A 21,729-nucleotide genomic window follows, 5' to 3' on the forward strand; every position below is an offset into this window, starting at 1 on the left:
CAATGAGCGCTCCTTGGCGAATCCCGATTTATTTAGAGCAGAGGCGCAGCAGAAGTCAGTGAGCTGCTAACAAGGAACTCTTGGTGCCCTCGACAGCCAGTTCAGGAGAGCTCCCCAGAAACAGAGGAACTTCAGCTCCCTTTGTCTCTGGAGGATCTTCTCAGGCACAGAGTACGGGTGTTTCCAGCTGGTAACGCTGAAACATCCTGGGAGCCGTGGGCTTGACGCTGCTGGCAGCAGCACTCTTCCTGACGCGCCGCTGGCTCCAGGGAAGGATTCCTTGCAACAGGCTGAGCTCCCATTCTTCCTTCCCTGGCCATGTCCACCTTCAGCCATTTGCCGGTTCTGCTGATCCCTGAGGCGGGCTGGGCTGTGATGCCACAAAGGGGCTGAGCGCTGGCGTCAGGCAGGGCTGTGACGTCCCAGGGCTGTGCTGGCCGCAGCACTGTGACATCACCGGGCCGGCGCTATATAAGACGGACCAGCGCCTGCAGCTGCCAGTGCAGTTGCGATGGGACGTGCCGGAGCCATGGGTGACGGTGACATCCTGATGACTGCGCTTGTCCTGCTGCTGGCCGCTGTGGCTGTCTGGTGGGCCTTTGGCCACCGGCAACCATGGAGCCGGCAGACACGGAGAGCAAAGAGGAGCAAGCGCCCCAGAGGCTCACGGAGGACGCGAGGAGCCCTTGCGGCTCCCAGGTTCCCCAGGCCTCGGGCGACTCCTCGCAAGCGGCCACGTGCTCCCGCGAGCCCCCTGGGCAGCCCCTGCAGCTGCGGCCCCTGCGTGGCAGTGGCCCAGGAGCTGCAGGAACTGATGCTGCTGCTCTGGGATGGCAAGGGGACATGTGTGCCGCTCTACTCTGGGATGTGGCAGGCGTTGTGGAAAGAACTGGAGGAGCTGCTGCAGCGAGGCCACCTGCCCTGCTGTGGCTTGTCCAGCTCCTGCAGAAGCCTCCATCCCTTCAAGAGGCTGCTCCCAGCAAGATTCTCCATCCCTGGGAGAGCCTCAAGGCCTGCAAGGATGGCACAGCAGGGGGGAGCCGCCATCCATGCAGGAACCTCAGGCTGTCAGAGCCCCTGCATCCTGCCAGGAGCCTCTGCAATCTCTGACAGCCTCCACCCCTCGCAGAGGCTCAGTGAGACCTGTCAGCCTGCAGAAGGTGCAGAGCCCGTGGACAGGTCTCCCAGCTCCCTTGGACTCGCGGACTTCAACAACACGGGCCCAATCCTGACCATTGACGTGGCAGGGGAAAGCCCAGAAGTCCAAATGGGAGCCCAGCCCGATGCAGGGGAGCCGTCTCAGGAGAAGCTGGCGGAGCAGCAAGCGTCCTGGAGCCGGCAGTGGTCATCCCACAGCGGCCAGGACGCTGTGCCGGTTGTGCCAGCTGGCGACAGCTCGAGCCTGGTGGTGGAGACCAGCCTCCAGACACCAAGGAGGTTCCTCCATCTCCAGGAAGCTGCCCCAAGAGAGCCCTCGACTGCCAGGAAGGGCTTTCTAATAGCAGGTGAGATCTCCTGAGGAGCTGTCTGAGGCACCCCCGGGGCTCTCCAGGGGCACGGCCAGGCCAGGCCAGGCCAGGGCCCCTGAGAGCAGCCTAGTCGCTGGCTGTTTCCAGTGCCTCTGATGGCACGGCTTGAAAAAGGCCCGTCTGCTTTGCAGCTGCTCCTGGGACGCCCCTGTGTGAAGCCTCGGGCTGTAGCCCCGGCCCTCGTCAAGAGGAGAGTCCAGCCCACGACGCCGGGGACGACGACGGTGCCGCCCTGCCCCGCTGCACTGGAGCTCCTGCAGCCGCCTGTGCGCGTGGCCCTGGCCCAGCTCTGCCGCTCGCCGGCCCGTCGGCCGCCGGGCGGCAGCCACTGCCCGGCGCGCAGCAGGAAGCAGGTGAGAGCAAGGCGGCCGGCGGTGGCCCGGCCCGCTTCACTGGCGGGCGCTTGCGGGGGGTTCCTGGGCGCAAGGCTGATGGCTCGCTCTTGGCCGCAGGGCAAAAGAAGCAGCTGCAGGAGCTGTACCAGCTGGGCCCGCAGCTGGGCAGCGGTGGCTTCGGCACCGTTTTCTCGGGCATCCGCCTCTCCGATGGGAGCCCGGTGAGTGGCCGCGATGGCCGGGCGTGGGAGGAGGGGCAGCGGTGGGGAGGGGCAAGGCTGGAGCTCAGCCCTGCTCTCTCGATGGCTTGCAGGTGGCCATCAAACGTGTGGCCCGGCAGAGCGTCCTGCAGTGGGTCGAGCTGGTGAGGGAGCGGGGCCAGCGGGACAGAGCGGTGCGGGGCGGGCAGGGAGAGTCCCGGGGCGCCGATTGGGAGTGGGAGGCGGCGGATGGCGGGGGCAGCGTGGGAGCCGCGGCATCGCGGGCCTGGGCATGCCAAACGCCAGCGGTGGGGCCGGGCAGGGGGCACCCCCAAGCATCCCCTGGGAGGGAGGAAACCCAAGCACCAGGGAGGCTGCGCAAGGGGGCACTGGGGCATCCCAGGCAGGGCGCAGCGCAGCCTCAGGGCAGCACCAGGCCTGCTGGGGGCACTGATTTCCTCCTCCTCACAGCCCGACGGCACCCGCGTGCCCATGGAGATCGTGCTTATGGAGAAGGTGGGCTCTGACTGCCACAACATCATCCAGCTCCTCGACTGGTTTGAGCTGCCTGACAGCTTTGTGCTGGTGATGGAGCGTCCGGAGGCATCGCAGGATCTCCTGCAGTTCCTGCAGGAGCACGAGTTCCTGTGCGAGGAGATGGCGCGCTGGCTTTTCTACCAGGTGCTGGAGGCCGTGCGGCACTGCACCGCCTGCGGCGTCCTGCACCGGGACATCAAGCCAGAGAACCTCCTCGTGGTCCCGGAGAGTGGCGACCTGAAGCTCATCGACTTCGGTTGCGGCACCTTCCTCCAGGAGCAGGTCTTCACGCGGTTTGCCGGTGAGCCCATGGCCTGGGCCCTGCTCTCGGTGCCAGGCACTGCACGGCCCCGTTCCCTCCTGGGACGGGGCAGATGCCGTGCTCCAGGAGCCGGCTGCCGGCCCTGCCGACAGAGGGGGGCGGCAAAAGCCAGCTCCCGGCCCCTGGGCTCAGCAGGCCCACAAGGGCCTGGGCTGCTCCGCTGGCCTTCTTTGCCTTGCAGAATGGTTTCTTGCCTTTGGCCAGCTGGCTGGGGGACGCGGGGTGGCCTTGGGGGGGAAGCTGTGGCCGCGGGTGCAGCCCCTGCCTCAGCCAGGAGGCTGGCGCCAGGCTCTGGAAGGCAGCAGCCTGCGCCTGGACAGCGCCGCCTGTCTCCCCTAGGAACGCACGCGTACAGCCCGCCCGAGTGGATCTGCCTTGGCTGCTACCACGGCCATGGGGCGACCGTCTGGTCCCTGGGCGTGCTGCTGTACGTCATGGTCTGCGGGAGCCTCCCCTTCAGGGACGACCATGACATCGTGCTGGGGCAGCTCTTCTTCTGGCAGCAGGTCTCTCCAGGTTGGTACCTGGCCTCAAGAAGGCGGGCTTTGGCAGATGACGGCGCGCAGCCCGGCGTGGCCCTCGCGCAGCTCCGCGGGACGTCGTTCTGCCCTCAAGGGCCGGCCGCAGGAGGCGGCCCCTGCCAACGGGCTCGGCGTGGCACGGGCGGCCGAAGGAGGCGGCCGTGCCCTGCCGTGCCGCTCTCCCGCGCAGGGCAGAGTCGGTCGGGAGGCCGGCGCAGCCCTGAGCACACGCGGCGCGGCCCGGGCCCTGCAGGCGACGGGGGCAGCTGGGCAGGAGACTTCTGTCAGTGACCGGCGCTTTCTGGCTTCTCTCCCCAGAGTGCCAACATCTGATCCAGTGGTGTTTGGCCAAGCACCCTGAGGACAGGCCAGAGCTGGAGGAGATCTTGCGCCACCCTTGGGTGCAGGGCAGGCGTTTTTGATGCCTTGCCGGAGCCTCTGCAGCACCCGCTTTCCGAGTCCCACGCAGGACTGAGGACCCCACAAATAAAACAACAAATCCAATGCGCTGTGTCAAGTCTGGTCCTTGTCAGCAACTTCAGCTAAAGAAACCTCTTGGGAAAAGGGGACATCGGAGTGCTGCCTTCAGTCTTGGTCAAGCTTTCCATGCCTTTCCTCCAGGGTGGTACTTTTGTGTCTTCAAGCACAGGCTGTAGTGCGGGTAGGAGGCGCTTTACCAAGCCAAGAAATGCAACCAAGGCAAGAAACAACAGCGGCCCTTTCAAAGTGGCAGGGCTTCTTGGCATCTCCTGAAGTGACACACGGGCCCGTGTGTGCATTCCAAGGCTCGGCGGGTTTCAGGGACAGAGACGTCTCCTCTCCAAAGCCCTGAGAAGAATCAGAAGCAGCAGAACGTCATTTCAAGTTGAGCCCCGATGAGCTCTTCCTCTTTCTTTCCCTCCCTTTGGCAGCAGGCCAATGCACACCAGGCCTCGTGGCTCATGCCAGAGCCTTCTTCCTCCCTGGGGAACCTCCTCCCAGTAAGGGAGGAGCCCCCCACAGCCCAGGACTCTCCAGCTGAGTCCCCCTAGAGCCAGGCCGCCGTCTGAGCCCCACCTGCCCTGGGCCAAGCTGGGATTGGCGGCCGTCTTGGCCACAGCGACCACAAATAAATGGAACCTCAAAGCTCTGACGAGAGGAAAAGGGCCAGCAAAGCCTCAGCTCGCAGCACGAGGAGAGCAGACTTCAGGCTGCTCGGGGAACTGCTAAGCAAGGTCCCCGAGGAAAATGTTTTTGAAGGTACTGGGCTCCATCAGTGCTGGTCGCTTTGGAAACATCACCTCCTAAGGCCACAGGAGCAGGCGATGCCCAAATGTGGGAAGCCAAGCAGGCGAGGCAGAAGGCTGGCTTGCCTGGACAGGCATCTTCTCTGGGCAAGAGGATGCAAAAGGAAGCTGTGTGCCCCGTGGAATCCAGGTCAGGAGAAGAATACACAGATGCTTCTAGCCACCGTAGGGAGAAATTTGGTGTGGTGAAAGCTGGTGTGGTGGAGCTGAAGGTGGCCAGAAATGTGGAGCACAATAAAAAGAGGGGTTTTAAACACATTAATGGAAAAAAAAAAAAACAACATTGTAGAAACAACATTGTCTCCTTCCAGGATGTGGACGGTCACCTCACAAACAAGGACAGAGACGCGGCAAAGCTGTTTAAGGTGCATTCTTTGGTTTAAGGTGCCTCTGTCCTCAACGCTCATCCCTCCCTTCCCAGTGGAAAACACTGCACTGGCGTACCAAGGGACACTGCAAAGTCCTTGAAGAGGGCAAGCCCTGCTCAGCAGAAACCAAACCACCCCTGTTTGATGCACAGCATTCCCATCCAAACCCAACACGTGCCAGCTATTGGGAAGAAAGAAAGCGAATCCCAGTCCAAGCCAGAGCAGTGGGAGCACAATGAGCGCTCCTTGGCGAATCCCGATTTATTTAGAGCCGAGGCGCAGCAGAAGTCAGTGAGCTGCTAACAAGGAACTCTTGGTGCCCTCGACAGCCAGTTCAGGAGAGCTCCCCAGAAACAGAGGAACTTCAGCTCCCTTTGTCTCTGGAGGATCTTCTCAGGCACAGAGTACGGGTGTTTCCAGCTGGTAACGCTGAAACATCCTGGGAGCCGTGGGCTTGACGCTGCTGGCAGCAGCACTCTTCCTGACGCGCCGCTGGCTCCAGGGAAGGATTCCTTGCAACAGGCTGAGCTCCCATTCTTCCTTCCCTGGCCATGTCCACCTTCAGCCATTTGCCGGTTCTGCTGATCCCTGAGGCGGGCTGGGCTGTGATGCCACAAAGGGGCTGAGCGCTGGCGTCAGGCAGGGCTGTGACGTCCCAGGGCTGTGCTGGCCGCAGCACTGTGACATCACCGGGCCGGCGCTATATAAGACGGACCAGCGCCTGCAGCTGCCAGTGCAGTTGCGATGGGACGTGCCGGAGCCATGGGTGACGGTGACATCCTGATGACTGCGCTTGTCCTGCTGCTGGCCGCTGTGGCTGTCTGGTGGGCCTTTGGCCACCGGCAACCATGGAGCCGGCAGACACGGACAGCAAAGAGGAGCAAGCGCCCCAGAGGCTCACGGAGGACGCGAGGAGCCCTTGCGGCTCCCAGGTTCCCCAGGCCTCGGGCGACTCCTCGCAAGCGGCCACGTGCTCCCGCGAGCCCCCTGGGCAGCCCCTGCAGCTGCGGCCCCTGCGTGGCAGTGGCCCAGGAGCTGCAGGAACTGATGCTGCTGCTCTGGGATGGCAAGGGGACATGTGTGCCGCTCTACTCTGGGATGTGGCAGGCGTTGTGGAAAGAACTGGAGGAGCTGCTGCAGCGAGGCCACCTGCCCTGCTGTGGCTTGTCCAGCTCCTGCAGAAGCCTCCATCCCTTCAAGAGGCTGCTCCCAGCAAGATTCTCCATCCCTGGGAGAGCCTCAAGGCCTGCAAGGATGGCACAGCAGGGGGGAGCCGCCATCCATGCAGGAACCTCAGGCTGTCAGAGCCCCTGCATCCTGCCAGGAGCCTCTGCAATCTCTGACAGCCTCCACCCCTCGCAGAGGCTCAGTGAGACCTGTCAGCCTGCAGAAGGTGCAGAGCCCGTGGACAGGTCTCCCAGCTCCCTTGGACTCGCGGACTTCAACAACACGGGCCCAATCCTGACCATTGACGTGGCAGGGGAAAGCCCAGAAGTCCAAATGGGAGCCCAGCCCGATGCAGGGGAGCCGTCTCAGGAGAAGCTGGCGGAGCAGCAAGCGTCCTGGAGCCGGCAGTGGTCATCCCACAGCGGCCAGGACGCTGTGCCGGTTGTGCCAGCTGGCGACAGCTCGAGCCTGGTGGTGGAGACCAGCCTCCAGACACCAAGGAGGTTCCTCCATCTCCAGGAAGCTGCCCCAAGAGAGCCCTCGACTGCCAGGAAGGGCTTTCTAATAGCAGGTGAGATCTCCTGAGGAGCTGTCTGAGGCACCCCCGGGGCTCTCCAGGGGCACGGCCAGGCCAGGCCAGGCCAGGGCCCCTGAGAGCAGCCTAGTCGCTGGCTGTTTCCAGTGCCTCTGATGGCACGGCTTGAAAAAGGCCCGTCTGCTTTGCAGCTGCTCCTGGGACGCCCCTGTGTGAAGCCTCGGGCTGTAGCCCCGGCCCTCGTCAAGAGGAGAGTCCAGCCCACGACGCCGGGGACGACGACGGTGCCGCCCTGCCCCGCTGCACTGGAGCTCCTGCAGCCGCCTGTGCGCGCGGCCCTGGCCCAGCTCTGCTGCTCGCCGGCCTGTCGGCCGCCGGGCGGCAGCCACTGCCCGGCGCGCAGCAGGAAGCAGGTGAGAGCAAGGCGGCCGGCGGTGGCCCGGCCCGCTTCACTGGCGGGCGCTTGCGGGGGGTTCCTGGGCGCAAGGCTGATGGCTCGCTCTTGGCCGCAGGGCAAAAGAAGCAGCTGCAGGAGCTGTACCAGCTGGGCCCGCAGCTGGGCAGCGGTGGCTTCGGCACCGTTTTCTCGGGCATCCGCCTCTCCGATGGGAGCCCGGTGAGTGGCCGCGATGGCCGGGCGTGGGAGGAGGGGCAGCGGTGGGGAGGGGCAAGGCTGGAGCTCAGCCCTGCTCTCTCGATGGCTTGCAGGTGGCCATCAAACGTGTGGCCCGGCAGAGCGTCCTGCAGTGGGTCGAGCTGGTGAGGGAGCGGGGCCAGCGGGACAGAGCGGTGCGGGGCGGGCAGGGAGAGTCCCGGGGCGCCGATTGGGAGTGGGAGGCGGCGGATGGCGGGGGCAGCGTGGGAGCCGCGGCATCGCGGGCCTGGGCATGCCAAACGCCAGCGGTGGGGCCGGGCAGGGGGCACCCCCAAGCATCCCCTGGGAGGGAGGAAACCCAAGCACCAGGGAGGCTGCGCAAGGGGGCACTGGGGAATCCCAGGCAGGGCGCAGCGCAGCCTCAGGGCAGCACCAGGCCTGCTGGGGGCACTGATTTCCTCCTCCTCACAGCCCGACGGCACCCGCGTGCCCATGGAGATCGTGCTTATGGAGAAGGTGGGCTCTGACTGCCACAACATCATCCAGCTCCTCGACTGGTTTGAGCTGCCTGACAGCTTTGTGCTGGTGATGGAGCGTCCGGAGGCATCGCAGGATCTCCTGCAGTTCCTGCAGGAGCACGAGTTCCTGTGCGAGGAGATGGCGCGCTGGCTTTTCTACCAGGTGCTGGAGGCCGTGCGGCACTGCACCGCCTGCGGCGTCCTGCACCGGGACATCAAGCCAGAGAACCTCCTCGTGGTCCCGGAGAGTGGCGACCTGAAGCTCATCGACTTCGGTTGCGGCACCTTCCTCCAGGAGCAGGTCTTCACGCGGTTTGCCGGTGAGCCCATGGCCTGGGCCCTGCTCTCGGTGCCAGGCACTGCACGGCCCCGTTCCCTCCTGGGACGGGGCAGATGCCGTGCTCCAGGAGCCGGCTGCCGGCCCTGCCGACAGAGGGGGGCGGCAAAAGCCAGCTCCCGGCCCCTGGGCTCAGCAGGCCCACAAGGGCCTGGGCTGCTCCGCTGGCCTTCTTTGCCTTGCAGAATGGTTTCTTGCCTTTGGCCAGCTGGCTGGGGGACGCGGGGTGGCCTTGGGGGGGAAGCTGTGGCCGCGGGTGCAGCCCCTGCCTCAGCCAGGAGGCTGGCGCCAGGCTCTGGAAGGCAGCAGCCTGCGCCTGGACAGCGCCGCCTGTCTCCCCTAGGAACGCACGCGTACAGCCCGCCCGAGTGGATCTGCCTTGGCTGCTACCACGGCCATGGGGCGACCGTCTGGTCCCTGGGCGTGCTGCTGTACGTCATGGTCTGCGGGAGCCTCCCCTTCAGGGACGACCATGACATCGTGCTGGGGCAGCTCTTCTTCTGGCAGCAGGTCTCTCCAGGTTGGTACCCGGCCTCAAGAAGGCGGGCTTTGGCAGATGACGGCGCGCAGCCCGGCGCGGCCCTCGCGCAGCTCCGCGGGACGTCGTTCTGCCCTCAAGGGCCGGCCGCAGGAGGCGGCCCCTGCCAACGGGCTCGGCGTGGCACGGGCGGCCGAAGGAGGCGGCCGTGCCCTGCCGTGCCGCTCTCCCGCGCAGGGCAGAGTCGGTCGGGAGGCCGGCGCAGCCCTGAGCACACGCGGCGCGGCCCGGGCCCTGCAGGCGACGGGGGCAGCTGGGCAGGAGACTTCTGTCAGTGACCGGCGCTTTCTGGCTTCTCTCCCCAGAGTGCCAACATCTGATCCAGTGGTGTTTGGCCAAGCACCCTGAGGACAGGCCAGAGCTGGAGGAGATCTTGCGCCACCCTTGGGTGCAGGGCAGGCGTTTTTGATGCCTTGCCGGAGCCTCTGCAGCACCCGCTTTCCGAGTCCCACGCAGGACTGAGGACCCCACAAATAAAACAACAAATCCAATGCGCTGTGTCAAGTCTGGTCCTTGTCAGCAACTTCAGCTAAAGAAACCTCTTGGGAAAAGGGGACATCGGAGTGCTGCCTTCAGTCTTGGTCAAGCTTTCCATGCCTTTCCTCCAGGGTGGTACTTTTGTGTCTTCAAGCACAGGCTGTAGTGCGGGTAGGAGGCGCTTTACCAAGCCAAGAAATGCAACCAAGGCAAGAAACAACAGCGGCCCTTTCAAAGTGGCAGGGCTTCTTGGCATCTCCTGAAGTGACACACGGGCCCGTGTGTGCATTCCAAGGCTCGGCGGGTTTCAGGGACAGAGACGTCTCCTCTCCAAAGCCCTGAGAAGAATCAGAAGCAGCAGAACGTCATTTCAAGTTGAGCCCCGATGAGCTCTTCCTCTTTCTTTCCCTCCCTTTGGCAGCAGGCCAATGCACACCAGGCCTCGTGGCTCATGCCAGAGCCTTCTTCCTCCCTGGGGAACCTCCTCCCAGTAAGGGAGGAGCCCCCCACAGCCCAGGACTCTCCAGCTGAGTCCCCCTAGAGCCAGGCCGCCGTCTGAGCCCCACCTGCCCTGGGCCAAGCTGGGATTGGCGGCCGTCTTGGCCACAGCGACCACAAATAAATGGAACCTCAAAGCTCTGACGAGAGGAAAAGGGCCAGCAAAGCCTCAGCTCGCAGCACGAGGAGAGCAGACCTAAGGCTGCTCGGGGAACTGCTAAGCAAGGTCCCCGAGGAAAATGTTTTTGAAGGTACTGGGCTCCATCAGTGCTGGTCGCTTTGGAAACATCACCTCCTAAGGCCACAGGAGCAGGCGATGCCCAAATGTGGGAAGCCAAGCAGGCGAGGCAGAAGGCTGGCTTGCCTGGACAGGCATCTTCTCTGGGCAAGAGGATGCAAAAGGAAGCTGTGTGCCCCGTGGAATCCAGGTCAGGAGAAGAATACACAGATGCTTCTAGCCACCGTAGGGAGAAATTTGGTGTGGTGAAAGCTGGTGTGGTGGAGCTGAAGGTGGCCAGAAATGTGGAGCACAATAAAAAGAGGGGTTTTAAACACATTAATGGAAAAAAAAAAAAACAACATTGTAGAAACAACATTGTCTCCTTCCAGGATGTGGACGGTCACCTCACAAACAAGGACAGAGACGCGGCAAAGCTGTTTAAGGTGCATTCTTTGGTTTAAGGTGCCTCTGTCCTCAACGCTCATCCCTCCCTTCCCAGTGGAAAACACTGCACTGGCGTACCAAGGGACACTGCAAAGTCCTTGAAGAGGGCAAGCCCTGCTCAGCAGAAACCAAACCACCCCTGTTTGATGCACAGCATTCCCATCCAAACCCAACACGTGCCAGCTATTGGGAAGAAAGAAAGCGAATCCCAGTCCAAGCCAGAGCAGTGGGAGCACAATGAGCGCTCCTTGGCGAATCCCGATTTATTTAGAGCCGAGGCGCAGCAGAAGTCAGTGAGCTGCTAACAAGGAACTCTTGGTGCCCTCGACAGCCAGTTCAGGAGAGCTCCCCAGAAACAGAGGAACTTCAGCTCCCTTTGTCTCTGGAGGATCTTCTCAGGCACAGAGTACGGGTGTTTCCAGCTGGTAACGCTGAAACATCCTGGGAGCCGTGGGCTTGACGCTGCTGGCAGCAGCACTCTTCCTGACGCGCCGCTGGCTCCAGGGAAGGATTCCTTGCAACAGGCTGAGCTCCCATTCTTCCTTCCCTGGCCATGTCCACCTTCAGCCATTTGCCGGTTCTGCTGATCCCTGAGGCGGGCTGGGCTGTGATGCCACAAAGGGGCTGAGCGCTGGCGTCAGGCAGGGCTGTGACGTCCCAGGGCTGTGCTGGCCGCAGCACTGTGACATCACCGGGCCGGCGCTATATAAGACGGACCAGCGCCTGCAGCTGCCAGTGCAGTTGCGATGGGACGTGCCGGAGCCATGGGTGACGGTGACATCCTGATGACTGCGCTTGTCCTGCTGCTGGCCGCTGTGGCTGTCTGGTGGGCCTTTGGCCACCGGCAACCATGGAGCCGGCAGACACGGACAGCAAAGAGGAGCAAGCGCCCCAGAGGCTCACGGAGGACGCGAGGAGCCCTTGCGGCTCCCAGGTTCCCCAGGCCTCGGGCGACTCCTCGCAAGCGGCCACGTGCTCCCGCGAGCCCCCTGGGCAGCCCCTGCAGCTGCGGCCCCTGCGTGGCAGTGGCCCAGGAGCTGCAGGAACTGATGCTGCTGCTCTGGGATGGCAAGGGGACATGTGTGCCGCTCTACTCTGGGATGTGGCAGGCGTTGTGGAAAGAACTGGAGGAGCTGCTGCAGCGAGGCCACCTGCCCTGCTGTGGCTTGTCCAGCTCCTGCAGAAGCCTCCATCCCTTCAAGAGGCTGCTCCCAGCAAGATTCTCCATCCCTGGGAGAGCCTCAAGGCCTGCAAGGATGGCACAGCAGGGGGGAGCCGCCATCCATGCAGGAACCTCAGGCTGTCAGAGCCCCTGCATCCTGCCAGGAGCCTCTGCAATCTCTGACAGCCTCCACCCCTCGCAGAGGCTCAGTGAGACCTGTCAGCCTGCAGAAGGTGCAGAGCCCGTGGACAGGTCTCCCAGCTCCCTTGGACTCGCGGACTTCAACAACACGGGCCCAATCCTGACCATTGACGTGGCAGGGGAAAGCCCAGAAGTCCAAATGGGAGCCCAGCCCGATGCAGGGGAGCCGTCTCAGGAGAAGCTGGCGGAGCAGCAAGCGTCCTGGAGCCGGCAGTGGTCATCCCACAGCGGCCAGGACGCTGTGCCGGTTGTGCCAGCTGGCGACAGCTCGAGCCTGGTGGTGGAGACCAGCCTCCAGACACCAAGGAGGTTCCTCCATCTCCAGGAAGCTGCCCCAAGAGAGCCCTCGACTGCCAGGAAGGGCTTTCTAATAGCAGGTGAGATCTCCTGAGGAGCTGTCTGAGGCACCCCCGGGGCTCTCCAGGGGCACGGCCAGGCCAGGCCAGGCCAGGGCCCCTGAGAGCAGCCTAGTCGCTGGCTGTTTCCAGTGCCTCTGATGGCACGGCTTGAAAAAGGCCCGTCTGCTTTGCAGCTGCTCCTGGGACGCCCCTGTGTGAAGCCTCGGGCTGTAGCCCCGGCCCTCGTCAAGAGGAGAGTCCAGCCCACGACGCCGGGGACGACGACGGTGCCGCCCTGCCCCGCTGCACTGGAGCTCCTGCAGCCGCCTGTGCGCGCGGCCCTGGCCCAGCTCTGCCGCTCGCCAGCCCGTCGGCCGCCGGGCGGCAGCCACTGCCCGGCGCGCAGCAGGAAGCAGGTGAGAGCAAGGCGGCCCGCGGTGGCCCGGCCCGCTTCACTGGCGGGCGCTTGCAGGGGGTTCCTGGGCGCAAGGCTGATGGCTCGCTCTTGGCCGCAGGGCAAAAGAAGCAGCTGCAGGAGCTGTACCAGCTGGGCCCGCAGCTGGGCAGCGGTGGCTTCGGCACCGTTTTCTCGGGCATCCGCCTCTCCGATGGGAGCCCGGTGAGTGGCCGCGATGGCCGGGCGTGGGAGGAGGGGCAGCGGTGGGGAGGGGCAAGGCTGGAGCTCAGCCCTGCTCTCTCGATGGCTTGCAGGTGGCCATCAAACGTGTGGCCCGGCAGAGCGTCCTGCAGTGGGTCGAGCTGGTGAGGGAGCGGGGCCAGCGGGACAGAGCGGTGCGGGGCGGGCAGGGAGAGTCCCGGGGCGCCGATTGGGAGTGGGAGGCGGCGGATGGCGGGGGCAGCGTGGGAGCCGCGGCATCGCGGGCCTGGGCATGCCAAACGCCAGCGGTGGGGCCAGGCAGGGGGCACCCCCAAGCATCCCCTGGGAGGGAGGAAACCCAAGCACCAGGGAGGCTGCGCAAGGGGGCACTGGGGCATCCCAGGCAGGGCGCAGCGCAGCCTCAGGGCAGCACCAGGCCTGCTGGGGGCACTGATTTCCTCCTCCTCACAGCCCGACGGCACCCGCGTGCCCATGGAGATCGTGCTTATGGAGAAGGTGGGCTCTGACTGCCACAACATCATCCAGCTCCTCGACTGGTTTGAGCTGCCTGACAGCTTTGTGCTGGTGATGGAGCGTCCGGAGGCATCGCAGGATCTCCTGCAGTTCCTGCAGGAGCACGAGTTCCTGTGCGAGGAGATGGCGCGCTGGCTTTTCTACCAGGTGCTGGAGGCCGTGCGGCACTGCACCGCCTGCGGCGTCCTGCACCGGGACATCAAGCCAGAGAACCTCCTCGTGGTCCCGGAGAGTGGCGACCTGAAGCTCATCGACTTCGGTTGCGGCACCTTCCTCCAGGAGCAGGTCTTCACGCGGTTTGCCGGTGAGCCCATGGCCTGGGCCCTGCTCTCGGTGCCAGGCACTGCACGGCCCCGTTCCCTCCTGGGACGGGGCAGATGCCGTGCTCCAGGAGCCGGCTGCCGGCCCTGCCGACAGAGGGGGGCGGCAAAAGCCAGCTCCCGGCCCCTGGGCTCAGCAGGCCCACAAGGGCCTGGGCTGCTCCGCTGGCCTTCTTTGCCTTGCAGAATGGTTTCTTGCCTTTGGCCAGCTGGCTGGGGGACGCGGGGTGGCCTTGGGGGGGAAGCTGTGGCCGCGGGTGCAGCCCCTGCCTCAGCCAGGAGGCTGGCGCCAGGCTCTGGAAGGCAGCAGCCTGCGCCTGGACAGCGCCGCCTGTCTCCCCTAGGAACGCACGCGTACAGCCCGCCCGAGTGGATCTGCCTTGGCTGCTACCACGGCCATGGGGCGACCGTCTGGTCCCTGGGCGTACTGCTGTACGTCATGGTCTGCGGGAGCCTCCCCTTCAGGGACGACCATGACATCGTGCTGGGGCAGCTCTTCTTCTGGCAGCAGGTCTCTCCAGGTTGGTACCCGGCCTCAAGAAGGCGGGCTTTGGCAGATGACGGCGCGCAGCCCGGCGTGGCCCTCGCGCAGCTCCGCGGGACGTCGTTCTGCCCTCAAGGGCCGGCCGCAGGAGGCGGCCCCTGCCAACGGGCTCGGCGTGGCACGGGCGGCCGAAGGAGGCGGCCGTGCCCTGCCGTGCCGCTCTCCCGCGCAGGGCAGAGTCGGTCGGGAGGCCGGCGCAGCCCTGAGCACACGCGGCGCGGCCCGGGCCCTGCAGGCGACGGGGGCAGCTGGGCAGGAGACTTCTGTCAGTGACCGGCGCTTTCTGGCTTCTCTCCCCAGAGTGCCAACATCTGATCCAGTGGTGTTTGGCCAAGCACCCTGAGGACAGGCCAGAGCTGGAGGAGATCTTGCGCCACCCTTGGGTGCAGGGCAGGCGTTTTTGATGCCTTGCCGGAGCCTCTGCAGCACCCGCTTTCCGAGTCCCACGCAGGACTGAGGACCCCACAAATAAAACAACAAATCCAATGCGCCGTGTCAAGTCTGGTCCTTGTCAGCAACTTCAGCTAAAGAAACCTCTTGGGAAAAGGGGACATCGGAGTGCTGCCTTCAGTCTTGGTCAAGCTTTCCATGCCTTTCCTCCAGGGTGGTACTTTTGTGTCTTCAAGCACAGGCTGTAGTGCGGGTAGGAGGCGCTTTACCAAGCCAAGAAATGCAACCAAGGCAAGAAACAACAGCGGCCCTTTCAAAGTGGCAGGGCTTCTTGGCATCTCCTGAAGTGACACACTTGCATTCCACACAGTGCATTCCAAGGCTCGGCGGGTTTCAGGGACAGAGACGTCTCCTCTCCAAAGCCCTGAGAAGAATCAGAAGCAGCAGAACGTCATTTCAAGTTGAGCCCCGATGAGCTCTTCCTCTTTCTTTCCCTCCCTTTGGCAGCAGGCCAATGCACACCAGGCCTCATGGCTCATGCCAGAGCCTTCTTCCTCCCTGGGGAGCCTCCTCCCAGTAAGGGAGGAGCCCCCCACAGCCCAGGACTCTCCAGCTGAGTCCCCCTAGAGCCAGGCCGCCGTCTGAGCCCCACCTGCCCTGGGCCAAGCTGGGATTGGCGGCCGTCTTGGCCACAGCGACCACAAATAAATGGAACCTCAAAGCTCTGACGAGAGGAAAAGGGCCAGCAAAGCCTCAGCTCGCAGCACGAGGAGAGCAGACTTCAGGCTGCTCGGGGAACTGCTAAGCAAGGTCCCCGAGGAAAATGTTTTTGAAGGTACTGGGCTCCATCAGTGCTGGTCGCTTTGGAAACATCACCTCCTAAGGCCACAGGAGCAGGCGATGCCCAAATGTGGGAAGCCAAGCAGGCGAGGCAGAAGGCTGGCTTGCCTGGACAGGCATCTTCTCTGGGCAAGAGGATGCAAAAGGAAGCTGTGTGCCCCGTGGAATCCAGGTCAGGAGAAGAATACACAGATGCTTCTAGCCACCGTAGGGAGAAATTTGGTGTGGTGAAAGCTGGTGTGGTGGAGCTGAAGGTGGCCAGAAATGTGGAGCACAATAAAAAGAGGGGTTTTAAACACATTAATGGAAAAAAAAAAAAACAACATTGTAGAAACAACATTGTCTCCTTCCAGGATGTGGACGGTCACCTCACAAACAAGGACAGAGACGCGGCAAAGCTGTTTAAGGTGCATTCTTTGGTTTAAGGTGCCTCTGTCCTCAACGCTCATCCCTCCCTTCCCAGTGGAAAACACTGCACTGGCGTACCAAGGGACACTGCAAAGTCCTTGAAGAGGGCAAGCCCTGCTCAGCAGAAACCAAACCACCCCTGTTTGATGCACAGCATTCCCATCCAAACCCAACACGTGCCAGCTATTGGGAAGAAAGAAAGCGAATCCCAGTCCAAGCCAGAGCAGTGGGAGCACAATGAGCGCTCCTTGGCGAATCCCGATTTATTTAGAGCCGAGGCGCAGCAGAAGTCAGTGAGCTGCTAACAAGGAACTCTTGGTGCCCTCGACAGCCAGTTCAGGAGAGCTCCCCAGAAACAGAGGAACTTCAGCTCCCTTTGTCTCTGGAGGATCTTCTCAGGCACAGAGTACGGGTGTTTCCAGCTGGTAACGCTGAAACATCCTGGGAGCCGTGGGCTTGACGCTGCTGGCAGCAGCACTCTTCCTGACGCGCCGCTGGCTCCAGGGAAGGATTCCTTGCAACAGGCTGAGCTCCCATTCTTCCTTCCCTGGCCATGTCCACCTTCAGCCATTTGCCGGTTCTGCTGATCCCTGAGGCGGGCTGGGCTGTGATGCCACAAAGGGGCTGAGCGCTGGCGTCAGGCAGGGCTGTGACGTCCCAGGGCTGTGCTGGCCGCAGCACTGTGACATCACCGGGCCGGCGCTATATAAGACGGACCAGCGCCTGCAGCTGCCAGTGCAGTTGCGATGGGACGTGCCGGAGCCATGGGTGACGGTGACATCCTGATGACTGCGCTTGTCCTGCTGCTGGCCGCTGTGGCTGTCTGGTGGGCCTTTGGCCACCGGCAACCATGGAGCCGGCAGACACGGACAGCAAAGAGGAGCAAGCGCCCCAGAGGCTCACGGAGGACGCGAGGAGCCCTTGCGGCTCCCAGGTTCCCCAGGCCTCGGGCGACTCCTCGCAAGCGGCCACGTGCTCCCGCGAGCCCCCTGGGCAGCCCCTGCAGCTGCGGCCCCTGCGTGGCAGTGGCCCAGGAGCTGCAGGAACTGATGCTGCTGCTCTGGGATGGCAAGGGGACATGTGTGCCGCTCTACTCTGGGATGTGGCAGGCGTTGTGGAAAGAACTGGAGGAGCTGCTGCAGCGAGGCCACCTGCCCTGCTGTGGCTTGTCCAGCTCCTGCAGAAGCCTCCATCCCTTCAAGAGGCTGCTCCCAGCAAGATTCTCCATCCCTGGGAGAGCCTCAAGGCCTGCAAGGATGGCACAGCAGGGGGGAGCCGCCATCCATGCAGGAACCTCAGGCTGTCAGAGCCCCTGCATCCTGCCAGGAGCCTCTGCAATCTCTGACAGCCTCCACCCCTCGCAGAGGCTCAGTGAGACCTGTCAGCCTGCAGAAGGTGCAGAGCCCGTGGACAGGTCTCCCAGCTCCCTTGGACTCGCGGACTTCAACAACACGGGCCCAATCCTGACCATTGACGTGGCAGGGGAAAGCCCAGAAGTCCAAATGGGAGCCCAGCCCGATGCAGGGGAGCCGTCTCAGGAGAAGCTGGCGGAGCAGCAAGCGTCCTGGAGCCGGCAGTGGTCATCCCACAGCGGCCAGGACGCTGTGCCGGTTGTGCCAGCTGGCGACAGCTCGAGCCTGGTGGTGGAGACCAGCCTCCAGACACCAAGGAGGTTCCTCCATCTCCAGGAAGCTGCCCCAAGAGAGCCCTCGACTGCCAGGAAGGGCTTTCTAATAGCAGGTGAGATCTCCTGAGGAGCTGTCTGAGGCACCCCCGGGGCTCTCCAGGGGCACGGCCAGGCCAGGCCAGGCCAGGGCCCCTGAGAGCAGCCTAGTCGCTGGCTGTTTCCAGTGCCTCTGATGGCACGGCTTGAAAAAGGCCCGTCTGCTTTGCAGCTGCTCCTGGGACGCCCCTGTGTGAAGCCTCGGGCTGTAGCCCCGGCCCTCGTCAAGAGGAGAGTCCAGCCCACGACGCCGGGGACGACGACGGTGCCGCCCTGCCCCGCTGCACTGGAGCTCCTGCAGCCGCCTGTGCGCGCGGCCCTGGCCCAGCTCTGCTGCTCGCCGGCCTGTCGGCCGCCGGGCGGCAGCCACTGCCCGGCGCGCAGCAGGAAGCAGGTGAGAGCAAGGCGGCCCGCGGTGGCCCGGCCCGCTTCACTGGCGGGCGCTTGCGGGGGGTTCCTGGGCGCAAGGCTGATGGCTCGCTCTTGGCCGCAGGGCAAAAGAAGCAGCTGCAGGAGCTGTACCAGCTGGGCCCGCAGCTGGGCAGCGGTGGCTTCGGCACCGTTTTCTCGGGCATCCGCCTCTCCGATGGGAGCCCGGTGAGTGGCCGCGATGGCCGGGCGTGGGAGGAGGGGCAGCGGTGGGGAGGGGCAAGGCTGGAGCTCAGCCCTGCTCTCTCGATGGCTTGCAGGTGGCCATCAAACGTGTGGCCCGGCAGAGCGTCCTGCAGTGGGTCGAGCTGGTGAGGGAGCGGGGCCAGCGGGACAGAGCGGTGCGGGGCGGGCAGGGAGAGTCCCGGGGCGCCGATTGGGAGTGGGAGGCGGCGGATGGCGGGGGCAGCGTGGGAGCCGCGGCATCGCGGGCCTGGGCATGCCAAACGCCAGCGGTGGGGCCGGGCAGGGGGCACCCCCAAGCATCCCCTGGGAGGGAGGAAACCCAAGCACCAGGGAGGCTGCGCAAGGGGGCACTGGGGAATCCCAGGCAGGGCGCAGCGCAGCCTCAGGGCAGCACCAGGCCTGCTGGGGGCACTGATTTCCTCCTCCTCACAGCCCGACGGCACCCGCGTGCCCATGGAGATCGTGCTTATGGAGAAGGTGGGCTCTGACTGCCACAACATCATCCAGCTCCTCGACTGGTTTGAGCTGCCTGACAGCTTTGTGCTGGTGATGGAGCGTCCGGAGGCATCGCAGGATCTCCTGCAGTTCCTGCAGGAGCACGAGTTCCTGTGCGAGGAGATGGCGCGCTGGCTTTTCTACCAGGTGCTGGAGGCCGTGCGGCACTGCACCGCCTGCGGCGTCCTGCACCGGGACATCAAGCCAGAGAACCTCCTCGTGGTCCCGGAGAGTGGCGACCTGAAGCTCATCGACTTCGGTTGCGGCACCTTCCTCCAGGAGCAGGTCTTCACGCGGTTTGCCGGTGAGCCCATGGCCTGGGCCCTGCTCTCGGTGCCAGGCACTGCACGGCCCCGTTCCCTCCTGGGACGGGGCAGATGCCGTGCTCCAGGAGCCGGCTGCCGGCCCTGCCGACAGAGGGGGGCGGCAAAAGCCAGCTCCCGGCCCCTGGGCTCAGCAGGCCCACAAGGGCCTGGGCTGCTCCGCTGGCCTTCTTTGCCTTGCAGAATGGTTTCTTGCCTTTGGCCAGCTGGCTGGGGGACGCGGGGTGGCCTTGGGGGGGAAGCTGTGGCCGCGGGTGCAGCCCCTGCCTCAGCCAGGAGGCTGGCGCCAGGCTCTGGAAGGCAGCAGCCTGCGCCTGGACAGCGCCGCCTGTCTCCCCTAGGAACGCACGCGTACAGCCCGCCCGAGTGGATCTGCCTTGGCTGCTACCACGGCCATGGGGCGACCGTCTGGTCCCTGGGCGTGCTGCTGTACGTCATGGTCTGCGGGAGCCTCCCCTTCAGGGACGACCATGACATCGTGCTGGGGCAGCTCTTCTTCTGGCAGCAGGTCTCTCCAGGTTGGTACCCGGCCTCAAGAAGGCGGGCTTTGGCAGATGACGGCGCGCAGCCCGGCGCGGCCCTCGCGCAGCTCCGCGGGACGTCGTTCTGCCCTCAAGGGCCGGCCGCAGGAGGCGGCCCCTGCCAACGGGCTCGGCGTGGCACGGGCGGCCGAAGGAGGCGGCCGTGCCCTGCCGTGCCGCTCTCCCGCGCAGGGCAGAGTCGGTCGGGAGGCCGGCGCAGCCCTGAGCACACGCGGCGCGGCCCGGGCCCTGCAGGCGACGGGGGCAGCTGGGCAGGAGACTTCTGTCAGTGACCGGCGCTTTCTGGCTTCTCTCCCCAGAGTGCCAACATCTGATCCAGTGGTGTTTGGCCAAGCACCCTGAGGACAGGCCAGAGCTGGAGGAGATCTTGCGCCACCCTTGGGTGCAGGGCAGGCGTTTTTGATGCCTTGCCGGAGCCTCTGCAGCACCCGCTTTCCGAGTCCCACGCAGGACTGAGGACCCCACAAATAAAACAACAAATCCAATGCGCTGTGTCAAGTCTGGTCCTTGTCAGCAACTTCAGCTAAAGAAACCTCTTGGGAAAAGGGGACATCGGAGTGCTGCCTTCAGTCTTGGTCAAGCTTTCCATGCCTTTCCTCCAGGGTGGTACTTTTGTGTCTTCAAGCACAGGCTGTAGTGCGGGTAGGAGGCGCTTTACCAAGCCAAGAAATGCAACCAAGGCAAGAAACAACAGCGGCCCTTTCAAAGTGGCAGGGCTTCTTGGCATCTCCTGAAGTGACACACGGGCCCGTGTGTGCATTCCAAGGCTCGGCGGGTTTCAGGGACAGAGACGTCTCCTCTCCAAAGCCCTGAGAAGAATCAGAAGCAGCAGAACGTCATTTCAAGTTGAGCCCCGATGAGCTCTTCCTCTTTCTTTCCCTCCCTTTGGCAGCAGGCCAATGCACACCAGGCCTCGTGGCTCATGCCAGAGCCTTCTTCCTCCCTGGGGAACCTCCTCCCAGTAAGGGAGGAGCCCCCCACAGCCCAGGACTCTCCAGCTGAGTCCCCCTAGAGCCAGGCCGCCGTCTGAGCCCCACCTGCCCTGGGCCAAGCTGGGATTGGCGGCCGTCTTGGCCACAGCGACCACAAATAAATGGAACCTCAAAGCTCTGACGAGAGGAAAAGGGCCAGCAAAGCCTCAGCTCGCAGCACGAGGAGAGCAGACCTAAGGCTGCTCGGGGAACTGCTAAGCAAGGTCCCCGAGGAAAATGTTTTTGAAGGTACTGGGCTCCATCAGTGCTGGTCGCTTTGGAAACATCACCTCCTAAGGCCACAGGAGCAGGCGATGCCCAAATGTGGGAAGCCAAGCAGGCGAGGCAGAAGGCTGGCTTGCCTGGACAGGCATCTTCTCTGGGCAAGAGGATGCAAAAGGAAGCTGTGTGCCCCGTGGAATCCAGGTCAGGAGAAGAATACACAGATGCTTCTAGCCACCGTAGGGAGAAATTTGGTGTGGTGAAAGCTGGTGTGGTGGAGCTGAAGGTGGCCAGAAATGTGGAGCACAATAAAAAGAGGGGTTTTAAACACATTAATGGAAAAAAAAAAAAACAACATTGTAGAAACAACATTGTCTCCTTCCAGGATGTGGACGGTCACCTCACAAACAAGGACAGAGACGCGGCAAAGCTGTTTAAGGTGCATTCTTTGGTTTAAGGTGCCTCTGTCCTCAACGCTCATCCCTCCCTTCCCAGTGGAAAACACTGCACTGGCGTACCAAGGGACACTGCAAAGTCCTTGAAGAGGGCAAGCCCTGCTCAGCAGAAACCAAACCACCCCTGTTTGATGCACAGCATTCCCATCCAAACCCAACACGTGCCAGCTATTGGGAAGAAAGAAAGCGAATCCCAGTCCAAGCCAGAGCAGTGGGAGCACAATGAGCGCTCCTTGGCGAATCCCGATTTATTTAGAGCCGAGGCGCAGCAGAAGTCAGTGAGCTGCTAACAAGGAACTCTTGGTGCCCTCGACAGCCAGTTCAGGAGAGCTCCCCAGAAACAGAGGAACTTCAGCTCCCTTTGTCTCTGGAGGATCTTCTCAGGCACAGAGTACGGGTGTTTCCAGCTGGTAACGCTGAAACATCCTGGGAGCCGTGGGCTTGACGCTGCTGGCAGCAGCACTCTTCCTGACGCGCCGCTGGCTCCAGGGAAGGATTCCTTGCAACAGGCTGAGCTCCCATTCTTCCTTCCCTGGCCATGTCCACCTTCAGCCATTTGCCGGTTCTGCTGATCCCTGAGGCGGGCTGGGCTGTGATGCCACAAAGGGGCTGAGCGCTGGC

At 63.6% G+C, this 21,729-nt stretch overlaps 4 protein-coding genes across 4 annotated transcripts; all 4 read left to right on the forward strand.

Annotated features, from left to right (window-relative positions):
* Positions 1-615: 615 nt before the first annotated feature.
* On the forward strand, positions 616-3,948 carry LOC128809017 (serine/threonine-protein kinase pim-2-like). The gene is made up of 8 exons (XM_053980710.1): positions 616-790; positions 1,056-1,505; positions 1,661-1,882; positions 1,982-2,085; positions 2,178-2,228; positions 2,536-2,902; positions 3,263-3,439; positions 3,763-3,948. The coding sequence occupies exons 1-8, from the start codon at positions 616-618 to the stop codon at positions 3,864-3,866; spliced, it is 1,650 nt and encodes a 549-aa protein (XP_053836685.1). The 3' UTR covers positions 3,867-3,948.
* A 1,998-nt stretch (positions 3,949-5,946) lies between these two features.
* On the forward strand, positions 5,947-9,279 carry LOC128809018 (serine/threonine-protein kinase pim-1-like). The gene is made up of 8 exons (XM_053980711.1): positions 5,947-6,121; positions 6,387-6,836; positions 6,992-7,213; positions 7,313-7,416; positions 7,509-7,559; positions 7,867-8,233; positions 8,594-8,770; positions 9,094-9,279. Exons 1-8 carry the CDS (start codon positions 5,947-5,949, stop codon positions 9,195-9,197), a joined length of 1,650 nt encoding a protein of 549 aa, XP_053836686.1. The 3' UTR covers positions 9,198-9,279.
* A 1,998-nt stretch (positions 9,280-11,277) lies between these two features.
* LOC128809019 (serine/threonine-protein kinase pim-2-like) lies at positions 11,278-14,610 on the forward strand. Its single transcript, XM_053980713.1, has 8 exons — positions 11,278-11,452; positions 11,718-12,167; positions 12,323-12,544; positions 12,644-12,747; positions 12,840-12,890; positions 13,198-13,564; positions 13,925-14,101; positions 14,425-14,610. Exons 1-8 carry the CDS (start codon positions 11,278-11,280, stop codon positions 14,526-14,528), a joined length of 1,650 nt encoding a protein of 549 aa, XP_053836688.1. The 3' UTR covers positions 14,529-14,610.
* A 2,002-nt stretch (positions 14,611-16,612) lies between these two features.
* On the forward strand, positions 16,613-19,945 carry LOC128809020 (serine/threonine-protein kinase pim-1-like). Its single transcript, XM_053980714.1, has 7 exons — positions 16,613-16,787; positions 17,053-17,502; positions 17,658-17,879; positions 17,979-18,082; positions 18,533-18,899; positions 19,260-19,436; positions 19,760-19,945. The coding sequence occupies exons 1-7, from the start codon at positions 16,613-16,615 to the stop codon at positions 19,861-19,863; spliced, it is 1,599 nt and encodes a 532-aa protein (XP_053836689.1). The 3' UTR covers positions 19,864-19,945.
* Positions 19,946-21,729: the final 1,784 nt, after the last annotated feature.

This window comes from Vidua macroura, chromosome 6 (assembly GCF_024509145.1).
Source record: "Vidua macroura isolate BioBank_ID:100142 chromosome 6, ASM2450914v1, whole genome shotgun sequence".
NCBI classification, from domain to species: domain Eukaryota; kingdom Metazoa; phylum Chordata; class Aves; order Passeriformes; family Viduidae; genus Vidua; species Vidua macroura.

What these genes read in the sequence shown, in the direction of transcription:
- LOC128809019 (XM_053980713.1), top strand. Translation starts at nt 11,278, where the DNA reads ATGGAGCCGGCAGACACGGACAGCAAAGAGGAGCAAGCGCCCCAGAGG. An exon ending in GCTGCGGCCCCTGCGTGGCA is followed by an intron (nt 11,453 to 11,717) that starts GTGGCCCAGGAG and finishes CCATCCATGCAG; the next exon opens with GAACCTCAGGCTGTCAGAGC. An exon ending in GCCTCTCCGATGGGAGCCCG is followed by an intron (nt 12,748 to 12,839) that starts GTGAGTGGCCGC and finishes GATGGCTTGCAG; the next exon opens with GTGGCCATCAAACGTGTGGC.
- LOC128809017 (XM_053980710.1), top strand. Translation starts at nt 616, where the DNA reads ATGGAGCCGGCAGACACGGAGAGCAAAGAGGAGCAAGCGCCCCAGAGG. An exon ending in GCTGCGGCCCCTGCGTGGCA is followed by an intron (nt 791 to 1,055) that starts GTGGCCCAGGAG and finishes CCATCCATGCAG; the next exon opens with GAACCTCAGGCTGTCAGAGC. An exon ending in GGTCTTCACGCGGTTTGCCG is followed by an intron (nt 2,903 to 3,262) that starts GTGAGCCCATGG and finishes TGTCTCCCCTAG; the next exon opens with GAACGCACGCGTACAGCCCG.
- LOC128809020 (XM_053980714.1), top strand. Translation starts at nt 16,613, where the DNA reads ATGGAGCCGGCAGACACGGACAGCAAAGAGGAGCAAGCGCCCCAGAGG. An exon ending in GGTCTTCACGCGGTTTGCCG is followed by an intron (nt 18,900 to 19,259) that starts GTGAGCCCATGG and finishes TGTCTCCCCTAG; the next exon opens with GAACGCACGCGTACAGCCCG. An exon ending in CTGGCAGCAGGTCTCTCCAG is followed by an intron (nt 19,437 to 19,759) that starts GTTGGTACCCGG and finishes TTCTCTCCCCAG; the next exon opens with AGTGCCAACATCTGATCCAG.
- LOC128809018 (XM_053980711.1), top strand. Translation starts at nt 5,947, where the DNA reads ATGGAGCCGGCAGACACGGACAGCAAAGAGGAGCAAGCGCCCCAGAGG. An exon ending in GCCTCTCCGATGGGAGCCCG is followed by an intron (nt 7,417 to 7,508) that starts GTGAGTGGCCGC and finishes GATGGCTTGCAG; the next exon opens with GTGGCCATCAAACGTGTGGC. An exon ending in TCCTGCAGTGGGTCGAGCTG is followed by an intron (nt 7,560 to 7,866) that starts GTGAGGGAGCGG and finishes TCCTCCTCACAG; the next exon opens with CCCGACGGCACCCGCGTGCC.